Genomic DNA, 24,120 nt, shown 5'->3' on the forward strand with positions numbered 1-24,120 from the left:
TTCTGTTTAGAGAATATTCAATGTCTTACAGGAGTAGAACGTTTAACTGATATGAATTTCAATGAATTCAGAATACCAGGATAATTCTGACCTTTATCTCATCTGCAGGTGCCCTCTGATCATGGACCACGCGCTACGGAAGCTATATCGTTTAATGAAGAGGATGACACGTGCGCTTGTGTGTCTCACTATGACAACGAACATCTTAACCAGGTAACCTCCCCTCCAAGTACCTAACATTATACCCCGCCCCATCTATAACTCCATATCATTTCCTCCCCCATGTATTTCATACTATGCCCTCCTTCGAGTTTTTGATTAAATATCCCCTCTTCCAAGTATTTTATACTAAGAAAATTGTTAGATATCCTTCCTAACCATCCTTCCTAAACTCAGGAGTTTGATCTCAGTATAGAGAAGCTGTATAAATCTCTATTCAATGACGAATCTGTAGTACAGTCCAAGATGAGAACCCTATTAAAAGCCGAGGACTACGAAGCTACCTCCTGGCACGACTCTGAAGAGGGGGCTAGCGAGCGGACACTAACTTACCGTGTACCACTCAACGCTAACTTGGGTCCTAAATGGGCTGAGGTCATTGAAAAACAGGTGACTTGTGGGTGAAAATTAATGAACCAGTTTATTTTGTGATTTAACATTTTAAATGCAGGAGCGAACCATGTTAAATGTGACATTTAAAAAGCTAGTTGTGATTGTGATGTTAACCAGCTCCCTCTATCCCAGGTGCTGACTACAACCAGTGTAGCTGCTAAATGTTATGTTATAAACTGCGAAGTAACCAATCCCAACGTCCCGTACGGAGACAAGTTCAACATAGTGAAACGCTACTGTCTGACGCGCGGTAGAGACAACACTTGTAAACTCAGACTCACCAGTGATGTGCAGTACAAGAAGGGAGTCTGGGGCATGGTCAAATGTAAGTCAAACACAAGGATATTGTTTATAAGGTACATGAAATTAGATCTAATTATATTATATTTCACAAGGTACGTTAAACCAGATAGCAAGGATATATTTAACAAGGATAGTAATAAAGTTAGGTGAATAACAAATAAAGCTGCCAACTGTATGACCAGTAGATAAGGTGACCAGGACACGCCCCAACTTGTCTCTTATCTGAAAGTATCACTTCTAAACAACTCACAATCACACCATCTCTCAAATATAATATTCTTCTAAGTTAAACACTCCGTTCAGGTTAACTTCACATCACCTCACTCACCAGATCGTATCAATCTGACCATCAGTTCGCACTTCTCACTGGGCAGCTTGTGTTGGGTTTGTCACTCTCGTTGTGGGTGTGTTCGTGTTTATTTGTCTGCTTGCATTTCCTCCTAAACTTGCCAACTTGGTTTCGTTTTCCAACTGATTAGTCCTCTCTCGACTCATCTGGTTTTAAGTTACCTTATCTTAACAGATTGCTGGTGATTTTATCAACCCTTGATATAGTGCCTGTGCTTATTATACATGATAATCTGTTTCTAAAGAAACTAGATCAATGTTATACTGGTTTTACAGTCTTTATTGCCGTCTTCCCCTCTTGTCTCTTGTTGCTAAAACAATGCAGTGAAAACGTAGTAGTTAGTTTTCTGTGAAAAAAGTTTGTTTGCCACAACACACTCTACAGTAACTCACAGTGAAATGACCACAAGACCTACGAAAACTGAGCTTAACACAACAGTTCCTAAAACTGAGCTTACTAGAGCTGAGAAAGCTGAATTTCGGCGTGATAAAATGGCACGTGACAAGCAGTTTAAACGAGCCAAGAAAGGTCACGTGACAGTTAGAAGGAGACCTCACTCTGACAATTACTTCAAGGGCCACATATACGAGAGTAAGCATCAACAACAAAAAGCAACATGCTAGTACCCCCCCCCCCTCCCCCTAGTGCCTAGTATCCGGTTTCAGGCTGTTAATCATAGCAGGCGGTGTTATTATAATACAGATTGCTGGTTATTTGCTAGTAATAACAGTAGGTTAACAAATAACAGGATTATAGCAGGCTAATAACAATATATTTTTATAAGTCACAATAATTCTCACCGTCAAATCATCATGTTTCGTACAATACATAATATATTTACATTGAAGTCTGTATAGTGTATATAACCACATTAACACGCCCTTATTTCAGCTATAATAGAGAAGAACAGTAAAGAAGGAATAAAGGAGTACTGTGAAGATCTGTGTATGTGTCTTCAGGAAGAGAGCGCAGGACCGGGTATCAAGATAAGGAAGTCAGCAGTTTCCGGAGGAGCTCACACCTCCGCCGCATCTACCAGACTCCCACGTGCACGGTCTCACGCCGCGCTCCCTGACAACCAGTCTCGCGCCACAACCGCTGTCTCTTTCGTTACTGACAACTACATTGCCTTCGTGCTTCTCATGTTAGTTCATTACAAATCCCAGTCTTAAGTGCTCTGTATTCATAAATATTGTTATTGAACGATTATTTTTGAACTCATTGATGGTTGGTTATCTAGAACTGTGGTTTCTTTCTCCTAACTTTATTTCTCCTCAGGATGGCAGTGTTAATGGTGTTGAACCTGGTACTAGTCTACAGACTATCTTCTATCACCAGCAGCTGTAACAACCAGTTTGATATACTCAGCAGGTTTGTTTATATCAATTAATTATGAACAGATTTAAGACTTATTATGAACCTTTTTAAAACTAACCATGAACTTATTATGAACTAATTAATAAATAATAACTAATTAGATACTAAATATGAATTAATTACAGTTTACCGCAAAGCGAGGAGGGCAAGTCAGAGTGGATCAGGATACTATCTCAACAACAAGATCTCCACAAAAAAGAAATACAACGCTGGCAAGACGTCCTCAGGTAATTAAGTGAGATAAACAGATAATTATAGCTTTATAGTAAATAGTTAATTTAAGCTAATTCAATCATAAGGTTATAATATGGTGAAGTGGTTAATTCTCGATATTTAACATGTTTAATAACCATCTACACTCTTCAGGTGGATTTCCAAGCTAGTATCTGAAGTGCACGGTTCTCTCGAAAAGTTACAAAAGTCCTCCATTTACATGGGCAGTTCTGGTTACCATGACACCACTGGCAGTAACTGGGATACTTCAGACAAAACAGATTTGTAAAAACGGAGATTTTAGTCCTGCTGCACACGAGACACTTCTAATTGTTGAGAACTAGATCAGTAATCACCATGGTAACCAGTAATCGCTGTTACCGTGGTTATGGCTGTGGTTCTGTAATCCGACAAGAAGTGTGTTGCCTCCCCCACCCTAACCACCAGTATGCTAGTGTGTCATTTATGTGCCATCATTGACACTCCAACTTTCATTCGATTTCAATTTTAATTCTTAAAAAGGTTCGTTGATGATATTCACTAGCCAACCTAGTACTTTTACGGGACAATTTGTGTTAATAATTGTGTGATCATTACATTGGTTTATTAATTTATCAAGATTTTTGCTTGTTGAGGAAGCTGACTTTCATAACTGTGTTGATTTTTGTACATTTGTTAAATTATTTATTGAACAAAACTGAGCTTTTATTCGTCACAAGACGCTGAAATTCGCTGATGAATGATAAAATATATTTGAGGGAGATTGTTCGAGAATGACTTTGTAACAATTAGATATTTGAGAGGGCTCAAATTTAGGGACACTGTACGAGATTGACTTTGTAATACAATTGTATATTTTACCCCCGACTATGTAAATACCCCATAGATAAATAAGAGATTTGAGTCAACATTGCCCAATGCCCATAATGCTGAAGCTTGACAAAACTAAGTTTTAGGGAAGTATGGATTATAATCACGGATTTAACAAAAAAGAGAAACTATCATGTACGATATGGAAGGGTTGTGTGATTTTATAACTTTGATTTGAAACCTGTACAGTGAACGATTTGTTTGACTCATCTCTAAATTCGAATACCAGTCCAGGAAAAATGTATAACTTAGTGTGAACGACTCCGCTAAAAATCCGTCCCGTGATAATACTCTATCTAAAGATCTGAGATTGAACTAGTAAAACTAAAAGCCACTGCCATTCAATGGGAATATCACGCGATAGGAATAGTTTTTCGGCCACCATTGTATTCGCCATTGAAGCCTGTTGTGGGGGTCATTCGAAAAGAAGTATTTTCGTGCGGATCCAACTGTCAACCGTTCGTGGCAGACGATTACTCAATTAGCTGGAAGTGGACAAACATGAGGAGATTTTTTGAGCAAGAAAATTTTCCCGGATAAACTGGAATTATGCCAATTTTCTGGAATCAGCTGAGATAAACTTAGATAGAAATGTAACGTCGCACTATAACACATACGTTAAATCATATACGGGCGTACGTATTACGTAACGTACGCGCGTATGTGGTCTAACGTGCGCGCGAAGTTGTATATCCTCTCACCATTGCCGTGGCGTTGCGCGTTACGTTTAAGTAGCGTCAAATTTACTCCACATTTTCTTAAATGAGCTGTCTTGCGCATCTATTACTACCTTACTCGGGATTATTATAACCGGGATAAAGTGGTGGGTTTTGGAAGATTCCGCCATATTTTTCCCGGTCAAACATTTTACCAGTCATAAAAAAACCCGCCGACTCAGATTATGGGGTTCCAAGGGGGTGGTGATCATCATATTTTACCTGAAGTCTCATATGTGCTAGAGAAGACTTTTGAAGCAGTGGATGGAGGGCTGTAACTTTATTGGCGGTTGCTACCATAATTTCGTTATAAAAATCACAATTTGGTTATAGAAATCAGATTTCAGGGTGGACCGTGATTCTCACTTTTCTTGCCCATGAAGTGAGTAAACTGTGCCACTATTTCATGGTCCACGGTGGATTGATTACTGGAGCAGTTGAAGATGCAAAGCCAAGACGTTCCCCAATACCAAGCGGTGGGCAGGAAATTAAGCTCCGGCTGACCTTCAGAGCAGTAGCCCCATTAGCGGACAAAATGAAAGTCTTGTTAAGACAACAATACAACTTCGAATTTGACGGTCAGCAGCAGGGGGATATCAATAATGATAATGGAGGGGACATTAGCGATAATGAGAATGAGAATACGCTTTAATGAAGATTTGACTTATTATTGCTATAGATTTATTTTCCTTTAAATACTAGAAGTGTCTTTTTTTCTATTTCTGAGTAATATTAGTAACTGTAAATTGAAATAACTTCTTTAACAAGCAACAAAAACAGAAATTTCGGTTGAAAATTTGTTGACCTCTGAAAAAAAACTTGAAAGGTCGGCCACCGGTAAATACATGACCGGGATAATTTGGCGGGTTTTGGGAAATTCCGCCATATTTTTCCCGGTTATTAATTTTCCCAGTCATAAATTAACCCGCTATAATATTCCCGAGTAAGGTAATAGAGTTAATCCGGAGAAGTCATTTCTGAGAGCATATCAATATTTTGGAAATTATCACTTTTTGTGAGATTGGTCTGGTCAAAATTACTCGTGATTTTATATTGAAAGTAGTAATTACACTTGTCTTCGACCGATTCTATAAATAGTTAATTAAATATTCAGGCATTCCAACGCTTACAAAACGTTAAATGAAAAAAAAAAGGATAAATCGATTTAGATCTTTACATTTCTGACAATTGCACGCTGCAAAAAGCGGTCATTTATATGATGTCACATTGAGTCGAACTCTAAAATAAATTCGACATAAAACTAGCGCATTAACTTTGTACAGAATACCCCTCTATAAGTTGAGCGAGTTTGTTTATTTAATAACAATGAAGTTTCCACGTTTTAAGTAGTCTATAGAATGACAGCGAGGACGAGAGATAACACAACAGAGATAGCCACCATTGACCACCCACTTTTGTACACTTCTGCTATCCCAAAGCCTTTGCCCAAATCCCACGCCTGATTGAAAATATATTTTGTTAGTTCAAATTTATAAAACGGAAAAAATGAAATTCACCAGTCTCCTACAATTAAGTTAAGAAAATGTAACTTTGGGTCTTACCAGATGTCTGAAACCGTTGACACTGTGGTACATAAGGGGGAGGAGTAGGAGAGCTTTGAGCGGCACCATAACCCCTGCTCCGGGAGCATACTGTTCAAGTAAGTGGACATAATGAGAAAATCCACCAGGCAACACAGTCAGTACCGTAGCTCCGTATATCACTGAAATTAACATTATACAGGGTGGCCCATGATAGTCTACCCATCCTTATTTCTGAAAATTGTTACAGGTCGCTGAGATCTTGCTAATTATTTTATTTCAGAATGGAAAAGCGCCATAACTTACGTTCTGATTAATATTTTTGCTTCAAATTTTTAGAGAATGTCAATCATAATTAGACACAACTTCGTGCTAAGTTTTGTGTGAGTCTGAGCTTGTCTGACAAAATTAGCTCCTGAGTGCGCTAGCGTTAATTTCTCACCCAGAACTGTTTACATTGGTTAATAGAAACCACCAAAAAAAATCCTGGGTAAAAAAATTAAAAAACCACCGATTTATTTATGTTTTACCAATTCTATTCACCACGATGCATCGCACATTCCATTCTCTACACTGCTGTACAGTGTACATCCTATATTTTAACTGATAAGGACTATCACAGATGATCCTTCCTGCTTGTTTATATCGTTCTGCTCACTTGCCTTAACAAATTTAAAATTATAGCTGGATGATTAGCCTACAATTTTATCGATACTGAAATCAATTGAATTGCGTTTCTCGGCAGGCACCACGAGAAGGTTCATCCATTGCCCGCCGTGTTGGCGATTAAAATCACCGTTTGTGTTGGCGATTAAAATCACCGTTTGTGTTGGCGATTAAAATCACCGTTTGTGTTGGCGATTAAAATCACCGTTTAGAGAAGGTGCTCAATGTGACCACCGCCTCGGCTCTTCAGGACGTCCATCCTCTTGGCTACTGATAAACAGGAGTTCTGGCAGTGAGTGATGGGAATGTTCCGCAAGTTGTCACGAATGACAACTTCTAAAGCAGCAAGGTTGGGGATGGGTAGACTCTCGTAGATCTTATCCTTCAACCATCCCCACAGGAAGAAGTCGCAAGGAGTGAGGTCAGGAGAGCGGGCTGGCCAGTGTTGAGCAAGTTTCTCTCCGATCGTCATGCTCCCAAACTGGTCACCAAGGTAATCAATAATGCGGTTGGGGATGTGCACTCTCGCCCCGTCCTGCATAAAGCTCATGAGAGACGGATCCAGGTCGTGGTGTGCACAGAAGTTGAAGAGTTCTGGTATGAAGAAGCTCTGCAACATCTGTAGATAGCGATCTCCGTTCACAGTTACAGTGGCACTAGCTGCATCCTTGAAGAAGTATGGTCCGATGATTCCGTGAGAAGAGATCGCACACCAGACGTTCAGCTTTGGAGAGTTCTGAGTAGGTCTCTGCTGCACGCTGTCAGGTCTCTGGCTGCCCCAGTGTATTGCGTTGTGGCTGTTGACGGAACCGTGGAGGCAGAACTTGGCTTCGTCGGTCCACCAGATGTTTCCGATAAAGTCCTCGTTTGTGGAATCTTTCAGAAGCAACCAGTCAGCAAAGCGTACTCTAACTGGTGGATCCTGAAGCTGCAGAGTGTGGTGAACTGTCCAGCGATAAGGGTACAGTTTCAGTTCAGTCCTCAGAATGCGTTGCAAAGTCGTCCTAGGTATGCCAAGATTGGCCGAACGTCTTCTGGTCGATTGCCTGGGGTGGTCTGCCACAGATCCTACTACAGCCACAGTGTTCTCAAAGGTCACTCCCGTAGATGGTGGACCAGATGCATCCTTTTGTCGGTTGGTGACAACTCCATGTTCTGTAAATTTCTTCTTAAGGTTGTAGACTGCTTTCCTAGTAGGGGGAGTGATTCCAGGGAATTTCGCTATGAACAGTTGGATAAGAGCTGCGAAGGGGGTATCCTTGGATTCAGAAACAATAAATATCCGTTGCTGGAGAGTTAGTAGAGGCATGATGAGATAATCGTTAATGGTTAATAAATTGTTGCGACTTTTAAGGGGGAAATCTATCCCTGCTATCGTAAAATTCCCATGAGAATTCATAAGATTATGGATTATCGACCGGAAATCTACGTTATCGTTTGTTTTCTTTTCAAGTTTATTTACTCATCTCATGGGAATCGGCTGACCTGCTGTAAACCTATTTCAAACCACCGTTTGTAAAATCGATAAAATTGTAGGCTAATCATCCAGCTATAATTTTAAATTTGTTAAGGCAAGTGAGCAGAACGATATAAACAAGCAGGAAGGATCATCTGTGATAGTCCTTATCTGCAGTTAAAATATAGGATGTACACTGTACAGCAGTGTAGAGAATGGAATGTGCGATGCATCGTGGTGAATAGAATTGGTAAAACATAAATAAATCGGTGGTTTTTTAATTTTTTTACCCAGGATTTTTTTGGTGGTTTCTATTAACCAATGTAAACACTTCTGGGTGAGAAATTCAAGCTAGCTCGCTCAGGGGCTTAATTGGTCAAATAAGCTCAGTGAAGCTCTCAATCACACAAAACTTGCCACAAAGGTTCATCTACTTGTTATTAACATTCTGTGAAATTTAGAAGAAAAAATATTTATCAGAACATAAGTTATGCCACTTTTTGTTTTTAAAATAATTAGCAAGATCTCAGCGACCTGTAACAATTTTAAGAGATAAGGATGGGTAGACTATCATGAGCCACCCTGTATATGTAACTTTAACAATATAGCATGCAGAGCATTGCATAATATAAATCATGTACACATTGAGTTTATATTTAAGTTATAAAGTTATAAGTTGTTATGATTAGTTAATTGGTAAAACTCACCGACACCCCATCCTACGCCGCTAGCACGGTGAGAGATTGAAAGTACTGAAGTGAGCTGCGGCCTGTACAAATGTAAATTTAACTAAACTTTAACTAAAAACACACTACACAGTAGTCACTTTAACTAAACGTTAACTTAATTAACATTGTTTACTTAAACTTAAAAACTATAAATAAAATAATTAAATGTAAAAAGAATATTTTCAATCAGCTTGAACCTAACAAAACATTTGGTTCAAAGAAATTAAATGTATGCAATTCATTAACTATTAATTAACTAATTAGAAGTTTGCAAACTTGTAAATAGTGAGATGAGGTGACATGGGTCTTGCTAGAACTTTCTGTTTTGCAAAGAACTCTTCTGTTCCTTTAACCTTGTACGCTGATGTAGTAGTCAGGAATCTGTAACAATCATTGTTATTTGACCGTTAATTGTGCAATTAAACTATCATGAATTACATACCCTTGCTCTTGATTTCACTACAAGGAATAAAACTTCATGACAATTTGTATAATGTTAATGAAAATTTGACTCTTCGGAAAAATTTCCAGTGCAGTTTATTTGATTAATTAGCAATAGCATGTTAAAATCTTTTAGCTGAAACAAACAAACCAGTATTTATCTAATTATTTGATTGTCTACTTATTTAATAATGTTATTACCTGGCACCAGAGAATGGAGCACATCTCGTCGTACACAGTCGAGCTAGATTCATATTAGCTGGAAACATATCAGTATTATTAACTTATCAGCTATTATTAACTTATGATCAGGTATTATTAAGATGTCGCACAGGGAACTGGGCTCCAGTGACCCCAGCCCTAATCTTCAGTAGGGTACGTGGTCACTGGGGCTGTACAGCTGTACACAGTCTAATTACTTCCTACATCCAGTGTGGATTTAAAACTTGCTATTCCAAATCCAGTGTAAACATATAGTATATAAACTGGAATTCCCAGTCTAATATATAGATTTACATACAGGAATTTCCAGCCTAGAGTAAACTTATAAACTGGAATACACAGTCCGGTACAAATTTATAAACTGGTATTTTTAGGCCAGTGTAAATTTATAAACTGGTATTTTTAGGCCAGTGTGAATTTATAAACTGGAATTACCAGTGCTCCAAATTTAGTTACAACTTTGGATAGATAATCAAGGTATGGGTCAGGAATGTAAGTAACCTTATATCACAGGAATCATATTTTTAATAGCATTTACATACTGGTATAAATCCATCTCTTAACGGTAGTTGCTAAGAAATATTCATGAACAATATTATTTCTAAATAGTTAGCGGAAGTCAAATTAGAGACGATGTTAGGGTATAGTAAAAAGTTTTAAAACTATGACTAACAACGTTACATTTGCAGAGGGTCCATATTTCAACATTTATTTTTATAGGTTACACTAAATACCTTAATATAAGCTACTTGTAATTTAATTTCCATATTGAGTATAAGAGGGTTCGTATTTCTACATAAATAATATGGAATACTTAATAACTAAATAGTCAAATATAAGATATATCTTATTTAACTCTTTCTTAATATAGTAATCCCAAATTATATCTCATGCTTTGCAATGCCACGAAATATAATTTCAAATATTCTCTTTAAGTTTTAATATTAATCTGACATTTGTATACGCGGCTCTGTGCATGAATTAATCTGAAAATATATCAGATAACAGAAAATTGTTTATGTTTATAAATTTAAATTCATCTTTAGTTAAAACGCAACAATCATTAAATCTCAGTATTAATACTATATTATATACGCCACAAACGAAACAAATTTTAGAGCAAATTGTAACGACTTAACTTAAGCAACTGCAACACACTCTGTGTTACAAAGGCGACAATATAAAACAGCACTATTTCAAAACATAGTTGAACTAATTTAAAATCAATACAAACTTGTAACTACCAACTTGAATAAATTATAAATATAAGAAAATAAATTCGGTCACTGAATTAGTAGCAGAGTCTGTGAGATGTGCTATAGCACATAACCAACTGTACATAAAACATCTGTAAAAACACCCCGTATCATGCAGCAAACTTCAGACGAGAATAAAAAGTGCTTTAACCACTCGGGCCCTAATAGTGGTCACATATTCATCTATCCACCAGGCCATCTAGCCCCTCAATGGCCATCTCTCGTTAGACGAGCTAGCAGGCTTGATACTAGGTCTGTTAATGTATCTGGTGGGGTCTATGTTGTGGTTTGTGTGCCGTTGTATGTCTATATTGGGAGGATCATCAGATATCACGTGTCTCTCTGCAAACAGATCGTGCACCTGATAAGAAACAAAATTATAACACAATATTTGATAAGAAACAAAATTACATTAGTCGGTAATATTAGGGGGGGGGGGGGGGGTCTAATTTGGTCCTTTTCGAAAGAACCATATTTATTACTCCATATTTTTACCCCCATAATCTAACCCCCCGAGTCAAATTTTGGTGTTCCTTTTGGTATATCAGTCATAATATGCTTAACGTTTCTTTCATTCACGTCCAGAAGTATGATTACGTTATTGTTTGCTGAATTGAAGCCAGTTCTGGTTCAAAAAGTCCGATTTGTCTATTATTCCCCCTTTTTTTTTCATTTGAGGGGTTAACTAGGAACAATTTCAATTTAAATTTCAATTTAAGTTTCAATTTAAATTTCAGAGATCAGCATCTTCAGATGAATAATAATAATAATACAAGTTCAGCAGCAGCTGTTTCGTTGCATTAAATTTGGTGTGAAAGCGGCAATGTGGTCATTATTGCGAAAAAAAATTGATCAATATTTTCGATTTCGATTTTTTCACAAAAGGAAAGTTAAAATTGTGGAGGTCAAATTTGGTTCTTTTCGGGCCAAAGAACCATATTTATAACAGTCCATATTTTTAACACCCATAATAACAATGCAATAAGACTGCGTAATGAGTGTGTGATTCGTGAATGTTTATAATTAGTTACACTTCAATAAGACTGTGTTTTAGTTAACTTTACAATAAGACTGTGTTTTAGTTAACTTAACAATAATACCGTGTTTTAGTTAACTTAATAATAATACTGTGTTTTAGTTAACTTAACAAATAAAGTGTGTTTTAGTTAACTTAACAATAAGAATGTGTTTTAGTTAAGTTAACAAATAGAGTGTGTTTTAGTTAACTTAACAATAAGACTGTGTTTTAGTTAAGTTAACAAATAGAGTGTGTTTTAGTTAACTTAACAATAAGACTGTGTTTTAGTTAAGTTAACAAATAGAGTGTGTTTTAGTTAACTTAACAATAAGAATGTGTTTTAGTTAACTTTTTTTTAATATTCTCACCCTGCTAATCTCCTCCTGTCGCTTAGTAACTTTTTCCAGTGGGGTGAAAGTCATGTCATACTCTAACTTGTACGAACCAACAAAGTCATGGGGCGGATTACCTGCAGGATAATAAACAAATAAGGGAAAGGCTATAACCATAAACTACGCTACATTGAATACTATATAACTAAAATTGTAGTAGTGAAATTAAACTGAATTTTTGTAAAAAGATTTTAAAACCCACCTCCCCATTCCTCTGGAGACAACATTCCTAAGTACGGCTGACCGTCTTCTCTTTGGTACAAATGATACACTTTCCCTGTAACCAAATTAGGGTGAGTACTCACTACTCAGTTACTTAGTTATTGATAAATAACACTGTTTGATTGCAATCTAACACACTTTAAGGGGAGATACACCAAAACCGTTTTTGCTCCGAACATCGATTTTATTTCATATTATGGTTAAATAGACAAAAAGAATAAGATTGCACACCTTCAAAATTTTCTAAAAATATTCCCTTATCGAGAAAAAAATATTTATCTTTTTCGAAAATTTTTAAAATTTGGAGAAGTCTGTCACTGTAATACCGATAGTTCGGCCATTTTAAAAGTTTTTTGGCTGATTTTTTTACTGAACATTACTTACAATCCGTACAAGAAGCCATTGAAAGGATTATATAATTGAACGATAAATGACGAAGTTACAGACCAAACAAGGTCGAAAAAATAAAAATTGAAATTTTTCCCACTTCTAAAGTTGTACATTTCACCAATCACCCGGGTCAGTAGATATCGCTTCAAAAATTCTTGTGAGTGTAGCTGATGATCATGTCAAACTTTTTGGAGTAGGATTTCTCTCAGATTTGAGTTTTAAGCTATGCAATGTGGCCTCAAACGACTTAGTAAAATTCATCGTAAAAAGGCAGATTTAAGGCTTAAAATGCCTATAACTCAAAAAGTATCAGTTTTTTTGAAATGGTTTTTACAGGATTGTAATCAGCTTGGTAAGACGAATTTTTTAGTACGACATTTATAATATTTAAAGACACAAAATTTGTAAAAAATTGTGTACAATTTGTACAAAATTTATACAACACCCTTGTGTTCGAGCTAGAAAATTATTTAAGACAATTTGTCTTCTAAAAGCACCTATTTGGTACTAAAAGATTCGTCTTCTCAAGCTGATTACGATTCTGTAAAAATCATTTCAAAAAAACTGGTACTTTTTGAGTTATAGGCATTTTAAGTCTTAAATCTGCCTTTTTTACGATGAATTTTACTAAGTCGTTTGAGGCCACATTGCATAGCTTAAAACTCAAATCTGAGAAAAATCCTACTCCAAAAAGTTTGATATGATCATCAGCTACACTCACAAGAATTTTTGAAGCGATATCTACTGACCCGGGTGATTGGTGAAATGTACAACTTTAGAAGTGGGAAAAATTTAAATTTTTATTTTTTCGACCTTGTTTGGTCTGTAACTTCGTCATTTATCGTTCAATTATATAATCCTTTCAATGGCTTCTTGTACGGATTGTAAGTAATGTTCAGTAAAAAAATCAGCCAAAAAACTTTTAAAATGGCCGAACTATTGGTATTACAGTGACAGACTTCTCCAAATTTTAAAAATTTTCGAAAAAGATAAATATTTTTTTTCTCGATAAGGGAATATTTTTAGAAAATTTTGAAGGAGTGCAATCTTATTCTTTTTGTCTATTTAACCATAATATAAAATAAAATCGATGTTCGGAGCAAAAACGTTTTTGGTGTATCTCCCCTTAAATTACAACTAAGAAGATCAGTGATTTAATTGTTATTTTTAGTTTAACATGGTGGTGAAAATAGCCTTCAGTGAGGATGATGGTCAGGAATCGTTCCAATATTATATCTAGCTTTCATAATGTTTGAACAATCCTTTATTTGAAGAAGTTACAAGAAAGTAATTATAATGAAATAAATAAATAAATAAAGTCAATTTTTACAGCAGAGCAATATATATCTAAATATCAGATCCTCTGTAATCATAATGTATAAAAAAAGGAGCTTTTCTCTGTGCTGAAGTGAAAAGCAATTGAACAGGTTTTTTTAAGAAAGTTAAACAAGCACTTGATTAAATCATCATTTTAAAATCCAGAGAACCGTTAGCTATGCTACTCAGAACCTTTGAATGCTATTACTCAACTAAACCAAGGCACCACCTTTATCTGTTGTTGAGTGATCCGGTAAGTTGCTTAACAGTCATTTTAATAAAAAACGCTGATAAGATGACTCAAGTAGAAGAATTCCAGATATCCTGTCTAGCTTTCGTAGCCCACACCTATTTTAAGCAGGCTTTCGAAAACTTACAAGACCAAGCATTATTATGGATGAAGGTCACCTCTTGAAGTTCTACCAAATAGCCAGGACTGCTTGTGCATAGCTGAACTAGGGTTACCTATTCTTGGCACCAGGCATCGTCTGATGTAGGCCACCAGTTCAAAACTCTTTGATAAATATACAAGCTTTAGTAATTTCATGGACAGGAATCACCTTTTTTTTGAACTGCGTACTTTTTCACATTTTGCTTATTTCATACGTAACGTTAGGATAACTATTTGAATAAATCACCAAAGATTAAAGATATTTAAATATTCAAAAGCTTTATAAATGATCAGTGTAAGGAATTCACATCTTTATTGTATATTTTATATGTTATAAACTTTATAATCATACTTCATGTTAGCAGGATTAGTTACCGTTTAATCACCAGCAGCACATGATCATCTGCATTTCAAAGATGTAAAAATTTTGTAATCCATTGAGTACATAAACTGATTAGATTTTAAACTTATGAGAAATTACAACGAGCACTACGCGCTATTAACCTTTGAAGAATACTATTGCACATCAAACCAGTGGCAATTACCTGAGGGAAACTATTGTAATCCATGAACGCTAATAATTAGTTGTAAACTTGAAGATCACCACCCCAACCCATTAACAACATTGAGTAAATATTGTATATCAACCGTGCATAATTTTCTTAAAGCGCTTTTCCCCTACCGAAAATATTCGCACTGTTGGTCCCATCCCCTTAGGACCCCAAATAACAATTAGTTTTTAAGGAATGATCCTGTAAAATTTAAATGTTTTCTACCCAAAACGGCAGTTTACTATCACTCACATCGTTAGTTTTCAATTGCCACATCCACGAGATTTTGCTTCCAACGACAAACTTAGGGACTCGCTTTCACCCCCCCCCCCCCCCCTCCGCACAGGGCCCTTTGTTACGCCACTGTATCAAACTGTTAGGGATTGTTATATGAACCAATAGTATGTAAGTGGCTTGTAGAAGATAAGGGGAGTCTGAAATGACTAAAATCTGAACAATCCCTGAACAAATACTGAAAAGCTATAAAGCCATTGTCATGATCTAGTCAGTCCATGGTTAAAGATGGCCTACATATCAAGGAAAGACCATGCCACAGCACAGCTCTACACTCTGCACGAGGATGAGAAAAAGTAAAATACAATTTAAGTAAAATACAATTTTTATTTTCCACAGATTATTAAATCTAAAATAGCTAATAATTTAATAAATTATTAACAGGCCCCTTAACGTGGGCACAGAAGAATCAATACATATAGAATTATAAATATCCGATTGAAAAAGAACCAGTACATGAACCGAGTGCTACATTTGAAAAAAAAAATCAAAATCAAAATATAATGACACAAACATCATCACAAATCATCAAAAATATATCTACTAAAGTTTTAAAATTATCTAAAATCTATTGGCCTAAACAACCAAGTTAAAAATGAATCTAATCTACATACTTTCCACTACTATATAAGTTGATAAAGCGATATGAGGATTACACATAAGATATTCATTGTGCTTCTCTTTATTAGTAACATAATTTAATATCTCAATCTTTCCTAATACTTCGTCCGAAACATACCAAAAATGACTATCATTAACAGATCCGTTTAAAATAGTCTCCTTTTTTTGCAGAAGGGTCATTCGTCCCCCTTGTATTTTACCACTACAGGAGAAATGGCACCTGAGGCCAAGCGTTTCATAAGAAGACTTGCTGTGTTGATAGCCACCAAGACCAAGGAAGACTACAGCCAGGTGATGAGTAACATCAGGACTCGCCTGAGCATGGATGTAATGAGGAGTGTGCTAGTAGCAGTTAAAGGTGTACATGGAAAGGCAAATAAGGCAAATCATCGTTTGAATGTGGGATAATTTGGAAAAACCCAACTAAGGTACTAACAAAACTGCACGTTTTGCTCTAGAAACACACTTTTTTAGAGATTTTACCGGGGTATCCTCTTACATCATTTAATTTGTCCAAGTTAGGGAGGGGCTTCAAAAGGGAGGTGGCACCAACAGGCTAGGGGGTGCTTTTTCAGCGGGGGCGCCAACAGGCAACATTACGCCACTGTCAAATTGGATTGAAAAAACAATTTTCGCTATTTAACAAAAGATCTGATAACAACAATGGTGCACTCCACATCAGTGAGGATTAAAACTTAGTTTATAATCAAAATACACATCAAAGCAAACTAGTTAGACAGAGGCAAAAGGTATTTTGAAATGCAACAATACCGCTGGAAAAAAGTTATTTTTGATAAGATATGACAATATTTTAGCGCTCGATTTTCAAACAAATTTATAAGCACACACAAATTTTAACTATTAAGTAAAACAAAATATTTATTTTGGATTTTTGACCAGTAAAATTCTAAAATAATGACTCGATTTTAATACTTTTAATACTTTTTCTATTAATTTAATTATTGTAGCCAGAACGACAAAGGGTAGTTTCCACCATAGCATAGTGAAACTCAACCGTGGGGGTTACCTGGGGACCTCAGGCTATCATGTTCATTTTCACATAGCCATGTGCCTACGCGTACTGCGTGACGCGCCTGTTTCACAAGTAGGATAGGCACATACAGATCAGCACACATAAGATGGTACGTGTGCGCGCGCGCAGTGCTGACAATTGCGTCGTATTTAACCCCGGGTGCACGTACATCGTGTGCGATTATTTATACTTATCGAAGGCTATAAATGCCTCTTGTTTATTTTAATTTGGTATTGTTCACTTTTAGACGATAAAATACAGGAATTGCGGTATAATAATACGAATAATTAAGATTGTAAGATCAAAATACATCACGAAACAGTATTAACTACCTCGCTACTTATCAACTTATACTATGTACTATGCGACAAAGATACACAATGCAATATTTATATACTTATAGAATAAACGAAACACAGTATTCAGTATTTACTAGTACTACCCCGCTACTAGTAGTAGTACTACAACTTAATGCGACAAAGGTCAAAGATATTGTATAAAATATAACTAAATAAACAATACGGTGCCCATGCCTGAGCTTTATAAAACTGGAATCACTTCTCAGATTAATTATTTTGCTTCTCAAAAACAATTACAAACTAACAATTTTCGACGTTAAACAGCTACATTAAACATTAACATTACACTTCACAATCCGAAAGAAAGGGGCTCGTCGCTGCAGGCCTGACTTTGACTTGCTCCTGAAAAAGTACATGTCATTTAGGTACCGCGACAATTGTGAATTGACCCCCCGACAATTGACCCCCTATGTAATTACACTGGGGTCAATTGTCGCGAAATCTAGGATTTAGTACGACAATTGGCCCCCCGAAAATTGACCCACCAACAATTGACCCCCTACCTATGTAATTAAACTAGGGTCAATTGTCGCGAAATCTAGGACTTAGTACGACAATTGACCCCCATGTAATTACACTGGGTCAATTGATCGGGTTAGGGTCAGGGTCAGGGTCAGAGTCAGTGGTCAGGGTTAGGCCTAGGGTTAGGGTTAGGGTTAGGGTTAGGGTCCTGGGTCAGGGTCAGGGTCAGGGTCAGGGTCAGGGTCAGGGTCAGGGTCAGGGTCAGGGTCAAGGTCAGGGTCCTGGATCAGGGTCAGGGTCAGGGTCAGGGTCAGGGTCAGGGTCAGGGTCAGGGTCAGGGTCAGGGTCAGGGTTAATTGTATTATTATTAAATTATATTGTCGGGGGGTTAATTGTCGGGGGGTAAATTGTCGCCCACCCGTCATTTAATGTAATTACATAATACAATATAATACATAATACAATGTAAATGTTGCTGTTACAAAATGTATAGCTAACATAAGCGAGCGTTCATGTATGACGTCAGCAGCCGAGGGAAAAGGGTATTTGGAAATGCTGACGGTTGCTGACAGGAGGGGGAGGTATGAGCCTTGTTAACGTCAACAAAAATACGTGAATTCAAATCAATTTTATTAGCAATAAAACGTCACTAATTTCCTTAAAATTAGTACTCGAACTGAACTCTGGTGACCAACTGCTTAAATCAGTCACACACTAATTTTCCCTGCCTCATGCCTACTACTGGAAACTGTATCTCCAGACAAGTGTCAGACGATACTATGCATTGGTTGCTCTTCAAAAAGGTTAGCAAAAAGATAAAGAGTGCGACCCTGATAAACTTTTGGGAGAGATTCATCGACGACATATTTGGAGTGTGGATGGGGACAGCGGGACAATTTACAATGTTTGTCGAATTGTTGAACAAACTGGCTAAATCAAACTGGCAGAACCATATAGAATCAATGTTAACTTTTTAGACCTTACCTTGAGCTTGGACTCAGAAAATCAGATCTGGTACAAGCTATTTAGAAAGGAAACAGATGCTAGGAACTACTTGAGATCAGATACATATGTAGTTTCCAACCCCAACATGTGTAGAGGACCTGGGCGAACTAAAGGAGGATCTTGCCAGATGCGGACACAACAACAACGGTGACAAACTAGAAGAAATCGAGCCGAAAGCAATACAGAGGTCTATTGAGAACCCAGGAAATCCAACCAGAGACACTGAGGATAAGACACAACAGAGCCTCGTATTTTCCGTACAACACTCTTGATAACATTAGTCTTACAAAGTTGGTTAAGAACTTAATCTGGTCATTAAGCTACTAGGTTAATGTTATGTGGGGATGTACGGATAGTATTTGCCACTAGGAAACACCCTTCAATCGGTAATACACTAGAAAAGAATCGACAACTGGGACAACTGGAAACCCTTGATGTAGGACAATTACAGAGGTGTAATGGACCTAGCTGCAAAATTTGCCCCGTCCTCTTTGACAAGGACTCAAAAGATCATGGTCAACAACATAGAACTGGTGCTAGACGGAACTCTAAAATGCAAGGACAAGCATGTTATCTACCTTATTGGTCATAATTATCACGGACATTACTTTCACACTGAAGACCTCAGCGTGAATAATTATGTCCGTGAAAATAATGTCTGTGGTATTAAGGTCCGTGAATAATAAAGTCCGATAATTATTTCCATTAATTTTAGTGTGCGTCCCACATAGGCGTAGATATGTCTGTAGCCGATTACTATATTAGCTAATTAGTATACTAGGACAAATATAATCACTCCTCAGTCACATTCTAGAGTTCAGAAAAAGAGTATAAAACTGAATATTAAAAACTGGAGTTATTTCAATTTTAAAGGAGTCATTTTGGCTAGTATCCCGAACCGAGATATTATATGTGCAATTTTTTTCATGGAAGCCTTTTTACTTAGTATCCACTACAGGCACGTAGCCAGTAGCCAGGATTTTTCTTTGGGGGGGCCCTTGGCGAGCGGAGCGAGCCGACCCGTTCAATCCAGCTGCACAACAAAATTTGTTGTTTTCTTGATTTTTTATGTATGGTGTAAAACAGTGTAGAGAAGTGTACAATCGAAGAATATTTCCAGATTTAAACATGTAACAATTGTTGTTTAAATGCTACCTGAAGCTGTTCAAATGAAATTGAACTGGGAGAATCGAGAAGATTACAAGTCACAGCTACGTACAACAATCAGGGTCAGGAATGAAAAGGGATACGTAGATAGAGTTCCTTATAATCCCTGACTACGACAGGGAGCTGAAGGCAGATCTGGGAGGGTCTGGGCACAATATTATATTGCTATTATATTATCATCTGCACACTTATACTTTAACTTAGCTTAAACTAATTACAACACTACAAATCCATTACATTTATTGAGGATATGAGTATGACGTAGTTATGTCGATACGTTATTCAACTATTTATTTCTATTAGAATCTGTCTTCACTAAGTCTATTTAGAGACAATCAGAAATTTGAATCATTTATCAAGACATTATACTTATACATCACAAAACCTCCGACTTGATTTACAACTTAACTTCACAAACACTTATCATATAATACAAACTTACTCTGTCGGTTATCATACTCTAATTCAAGGCAACATTAGCGTCCGTGAATTGATCTCTGCAGGAGCCCTCCCTTACTAAAACTTGTGTCTTCATCTGCCGTATTACTTGGGAATATCGCCGGTCTCAGCTTCAAACATAAAGGTATGATATTCAATAGACGCCGCTCTGCAAACGTCACCTGAAAAGGGATAAGTAGATAGAGCTCCTTATAATCCCTGACTACGACAGGGAGCGGAAGGCAGATCTGGGAGGGTCTGGGCACAATATTATATTGCTATATTATCATCTGCACACTTATTCTTAGTTTTAAACTAATTACAACACTACAAATCCATTACATTTATTGAGGATATGAGTATGACGTAGTTATGTCGATACGTTATTCAACTATTTATTTCTATTAGAATCTGTCTTCACTAAGTCTATTTAGAGACAATCAGAAATTTGAATCATTTATCAAGACATTATACTTATACATCACAAAACCTCCGACTTGATTTACAACTTAACTTCACAAACACTTATCATATAATTATAATACAAACTTACTCTGTCGGTTATCATACTCTAATTCAAGGCAACATTAGCGTCCGTGAATTGATCTCTGCAGGAGCCCTCCCTTACTAAAACTTGTGTCTTCATCTGCCGTATTACTTGGGAATATCGCCGGTCTCAGCTTCAAACATAAAGGTATGATATTTAATAGACGCCGCTTTGCAAACGTCACCTTATCACCTACCTGAAACAGATTTTAAGATAAGCAACTAAATAAAGATTCGTTGAGATTCTGAGTTTCTGCCCTGACGGCTAACCAAATAAAATTTGGTCGGACAGACTCATCTCGCATATTAGGAAAAGCAGCTGAGGTTTAAGATATTTACCTTCTTTCAGATTTCTTTTTTAGACTGAACTAAACTTTAAACGATAACCTCTGAATGATCTGAACAACTAACTTTAAGGACATCGATCCTAAGAAATGGCCGTTTTTAAAAGCTTTGAAAATTTCAAAGGGTCTACACAATGTCAATAACGCGCGGCCGGCTGGCGCTAGATATTGTAAAAGGCTTACGATTTTTTCCTTTATTCATCAGAAAGTCAATGTGGCAGACATAAAGAGCTAAAACTCTGTCAAAGCTTCTAGATCAATCTTTCGATACTGTTTAGGTGGGAACTACGGAATTTGCAACGATTCAGTCAAATCTAACGATACTATTACACGATACAACGATATGTATTACTAATGTGTAATCACAAATCGCGCGTTATCGCACTTTGGTATGAGAAATCAATAGCCCCACGAAAAACCTCACCGAACCTCCACGCGGTGTGGGGTGGGTGGCTCGAACGGGAGGTGCATGGGTGTTTCTAACCTATGCAAAGGAAGGGACTAGCCATCTCTACAACAAGGAAAGGCTCTAATAGCCTCTACTAACCTTAGAACCGCAGCATAACCGCTTTTCACACAGGCAAATAACACCTTCCGCAGGAAACTAACACGCTCACATGCCCCCACATGACGTGTAACCCCAGGATTTGGTTTTGGATCAGACACTGAAAACAACGATAGAGGAGCGGTCTACACGCTCACAGGCTACCATGTCTCGTGTAACCCCAGGATTTGACACGTTCACAGGCTACCATGTCTCGTGTAACCCCAGTATTTGGTTTTGGATCGGACACTCAAAACAACGATAGAGGAGCGGTCTACACGCTCAAAGACTACCACGTCTCGTGTAACCCCAGGATTTAACACGCTCACATGCTACCAAGTCTCGTGTAACCTTAGGATTTAACACGCTCACAGGCTACCAGGTCTCGTGTAACCCTAGGACTCTAACACTTAACAGACTCTAACACGCTCACAGGCTTCCACGTCTCGTGTACCCTAGGATTTGGTTTTGGATCGGACACTTAAAACAACGATAGAGGAGCGGACTACACGCTCACAGGCTACCATGTCTTGTGTAACCCCACGATTTTACACGTCCAAAGGCTACCACGCCTCGTGTACTTAGGATTTGGTTTTGGATCGGACTCAAAACAACGATAGAGGAGCGGACTACACGCTCACAGGCTACCATGTCTCGTGTAACCCTAGGATTTAACACGCTCACGCCTCACAGGCTACGACGTCTCGTGTAGCCCTAGGACTCTAACACTTAACAGACTCTAACACGCTCACAGGCTTCCACGTCTCGTGTACCCTAGGATTTGGTTTTTGGATCGGACACTCAAAACAACGATAGAGGAGTGGTCTACAATGACGTTATAGGAACATTGCATACTCCTACGAGTTGCATGTAGCAGGCCATGACCGTCCCTGGAAGTCCCTGTCTCCTCATCGTTAACCCGTAAGGGGTTGCACCAGGGGCGGTGGTAACAGAACTTCAAGACTCTCGGAGTCTGTTGTCGATATCTATGTATAATATAATTATGGTATATAACTTGGGAGTCTCTCTCTCTAGCAGCAGGAGTTGGAGAATGGGGACGCGTTGTGAAAGCCACCGCAAGGAAGGCTTACAGTCGACGCCGACCAATCAAAAGAAGAGAAATCAATAATAGTGTTAATTCTTCAGGATGGTACACTTTATTCCATCTAGTGGAATGGTCATGGTTCTCGACAATAAATTAGAAGTCAGTTAAATATTGAATCTTTAATCTAAATATAATTCTAACCAGAGTATAGGAGGTGCTATTTTCAGGTCCGTCTAGATCTCTGATAGGAAAAGTTAGTGGATCACTGGATCCGTCCCTGAAGTGAAACAAATGTTACTATCTTGCAAATGTTAACCATTTTATTTCGATTAGAATCGAATTTAACATACTTAAACTTGATATGATGTAATAATGAGGTACGTGTAAAAATCAAGGGTATCCCTCGACTCTCGAGCCAGTTCAGCTTGTGTAATATAACAAAATAAATAGGGAAAAATAAGGGAGAGTACCTGGTGCCATGCTGTGTCAACAGAAGCGCTGAGGATAAATTCAGTGAGCATTAGTTGGAAAGGATTGTCATCAGTTACTGTGTGAGTTAGTGTTGTGGTGGACGAAAGGATAAGCCGCTGATCAGGGATATAGGCCCCTCCTCACGAACTCTCTGCTGTGTTGGCGCAACGAGTGAGACTTTAGGGTGGTCAAAAGATGTGATGGTCCCGTCAAGTCTTGGCGAAACTCAACATAGGTCAGATAGGTAGAAAACAATGCCATTGGAAAACTCTATCCAATGCAATAGTCACATTATAGTCATTTCTAGAAAAAAAATAAACCTGGTTAATGTTGTTTAATGTGAGAGAATAATATAAAAGAGTCGACCAATTTTTGTCAGTGTAAATATTGTCAAACAGCGGGCTCCAAAATCGTCTAGGGGGAAAGAGCCCTGAATATCAGCTATCTGCCTTAGTACCTTGGCTCTAAAGTCTAAATTATGCAGCGATGACGACATAAAAAGTCGCTGTATTATGGCAAATCTTGCTTTGTCAGAACTAAAAGAAGGTTTAGGAGCAAAGTAAATATCAGACTTAAGATATGAAAGCACAGAAAGACTGAGTCAAATGTACAATTGTAGCTGCTGTCAGCTATTCTGCATCAAATAAAATATTAAGGGGCCATCTACTTAGGACGTCCAGCAAAAAGGGAGGGGGAGGTGGTTTTGGAATTTCGGACAAATCCGGACAGTGATAGGGAGTGGTTTCTGAAAATCCGGCAG

At 37.5% G+C, this 24,120-nt stretch overlaps 3 protein-coding genes and 2 long non-coding RNA genes across 22 annotated transcripts in view; 1 reads left to right on the plus strand and 4 right to left on the minus strand.

Moving 5' to 3' along the window:
• LOC134822326 (protein Aster-A-like) overlaps positions 1-3,917 on the plus strand; it is a 98,215-nt gene extending 94,298 nt beyond the window's left edge. For all 17 annotated transcript variants that reach the window (XM_063833320.1, XM_063833321.1, XM_063833324.1 and 14 more), the window contains 7 exons: positions 109-213; positions 397-609; positions 745-937; positions 2,156-2,408; positions 2,543-2,635; positions 2,767-2,868; positions 3,008-3,917. In XM_063833320.1, the coding sequence (XP_063689390.1) occupies positions 109-213; positions 397-609; positions 745-937; positions 2,156-2,408; positions 2,543-2,635; positions 2,767-2,868; positions 3,008-3,143 (1,095 nt within the window). In that variant the 3' untranslated portion in view covers positions 3,144-3,917. The remainder of the gene's footprint in view (positions 1-108; positions 214-396; positions 610-744; positions 938-2,155; positions 2,409-2,542; positions 2,636-2,766; positions 2,869-3,007) is intronic.
• Positions 3,918-5,549: 1,632 nt separating this feature from the next.
• Positions 5,550-24,120, minus strand: part of LOC134822103 (succinate dehydrogenase cytochrome b560 subunit, mitochondrial-like) — a 45,590-nt gene continuing 27,019 nt past the window's right edge. Inside the window, exons 2-6 of the mRNA XM_063832998.1 lie at positions 9,474-9,532; positions 9,108-9,212; positions 8,811-8,872; positions 6,003-6,163; positions 5,550-5,899 (exon numbers count right to left, since the gene is read on the minus strand). Of these exons, the coding sequence (XP_063689068.1) occupies positions 5,792-5,899; positions 6,003-6,163; positions 8,811-8,872; positions 9,108-9,212; positions 9,474-9,526 (489 nt within the window). The 5' untranslated portion in view covers positions 9,527-9,532 and the 3' untranslated portion in view covers positions 5,550-5,791. The remainder of the gene's footprint in view (positions 5,900-6,002; positions 6,164-8,810; positions 8,873-9,107; positions 9,213-9,473; positions 9,533-24,120) is intronic.
• LOC134821990 (uncharacterized protein C1orf50 homolog) lies at positions 10,131-12,434 on the minus strand. Its single transcript, XM_063832822.1, has 3 exons — positions 12,363-12,434; positions 12,137-12,237; positions 10,131-11,111 (listed from the first exon to the last, which is right to left on the minus strand). Exons 1-3 carry the CDS (start codon positions 12,385-12,387, stop codon positions 10,950-10,952), a joined length of 288 nt encoding a protein of 95 aa, XP_063688892.1. The 5' UTR covers positions 12,388-12,434; the 3' UTR covers positions 10,131-10,949.
• On the minus strand, positions 15,633-16,622 carry LOC134822199 (uncharacterized). 2 transcript variants are annotated; one of them, XR_010161147.1, is made up of 2 exons: positions 16,446-16,622; positions 15,633-16,261 (listed from the first exon to the last, which is right to left on the minus strand). It is a non-coding gene; the product is annotated as an uncharacterized LOC134822199 (long non-coding RNA). The 2 variants fall into 2 exon arrangements; XR_010161146.1 differs by having other exon boundaries at positions 16,413-16,622.
• On the minus strand, positions 17,262-23,666 carry LOC134822053 (uncharacterized). Its single transcript, XR_010161111.1, has 5 exons — positions 23,360-23,666; positions 23,091-23,166; positions 20,964-21,153; positions 20,415-20,592; positions 17,262-17,680 (listed from the first exon to the last, which is right to left on the minus strand). It is a non-coding gene; the product is annotated as an uncharacterized LOC134822053 (long non-coding RNA).

This window comes from Bolinopsis microptera, chromosome 10, assembly GCF_026151205.1.
Source record: "Bolinopsis microptera isolate Bmic1 chromosome 10, MBARI_Bmic_1.0, whole genome shotgun sequence".
In the NCBI taxonomy this organism is placed as follows: Eukaryota; Metazoa; Ctenophora; class Tentaculata; order Lobata; family Bolinopsidae; genus Bolinopsis; species Bolinopsis microptera.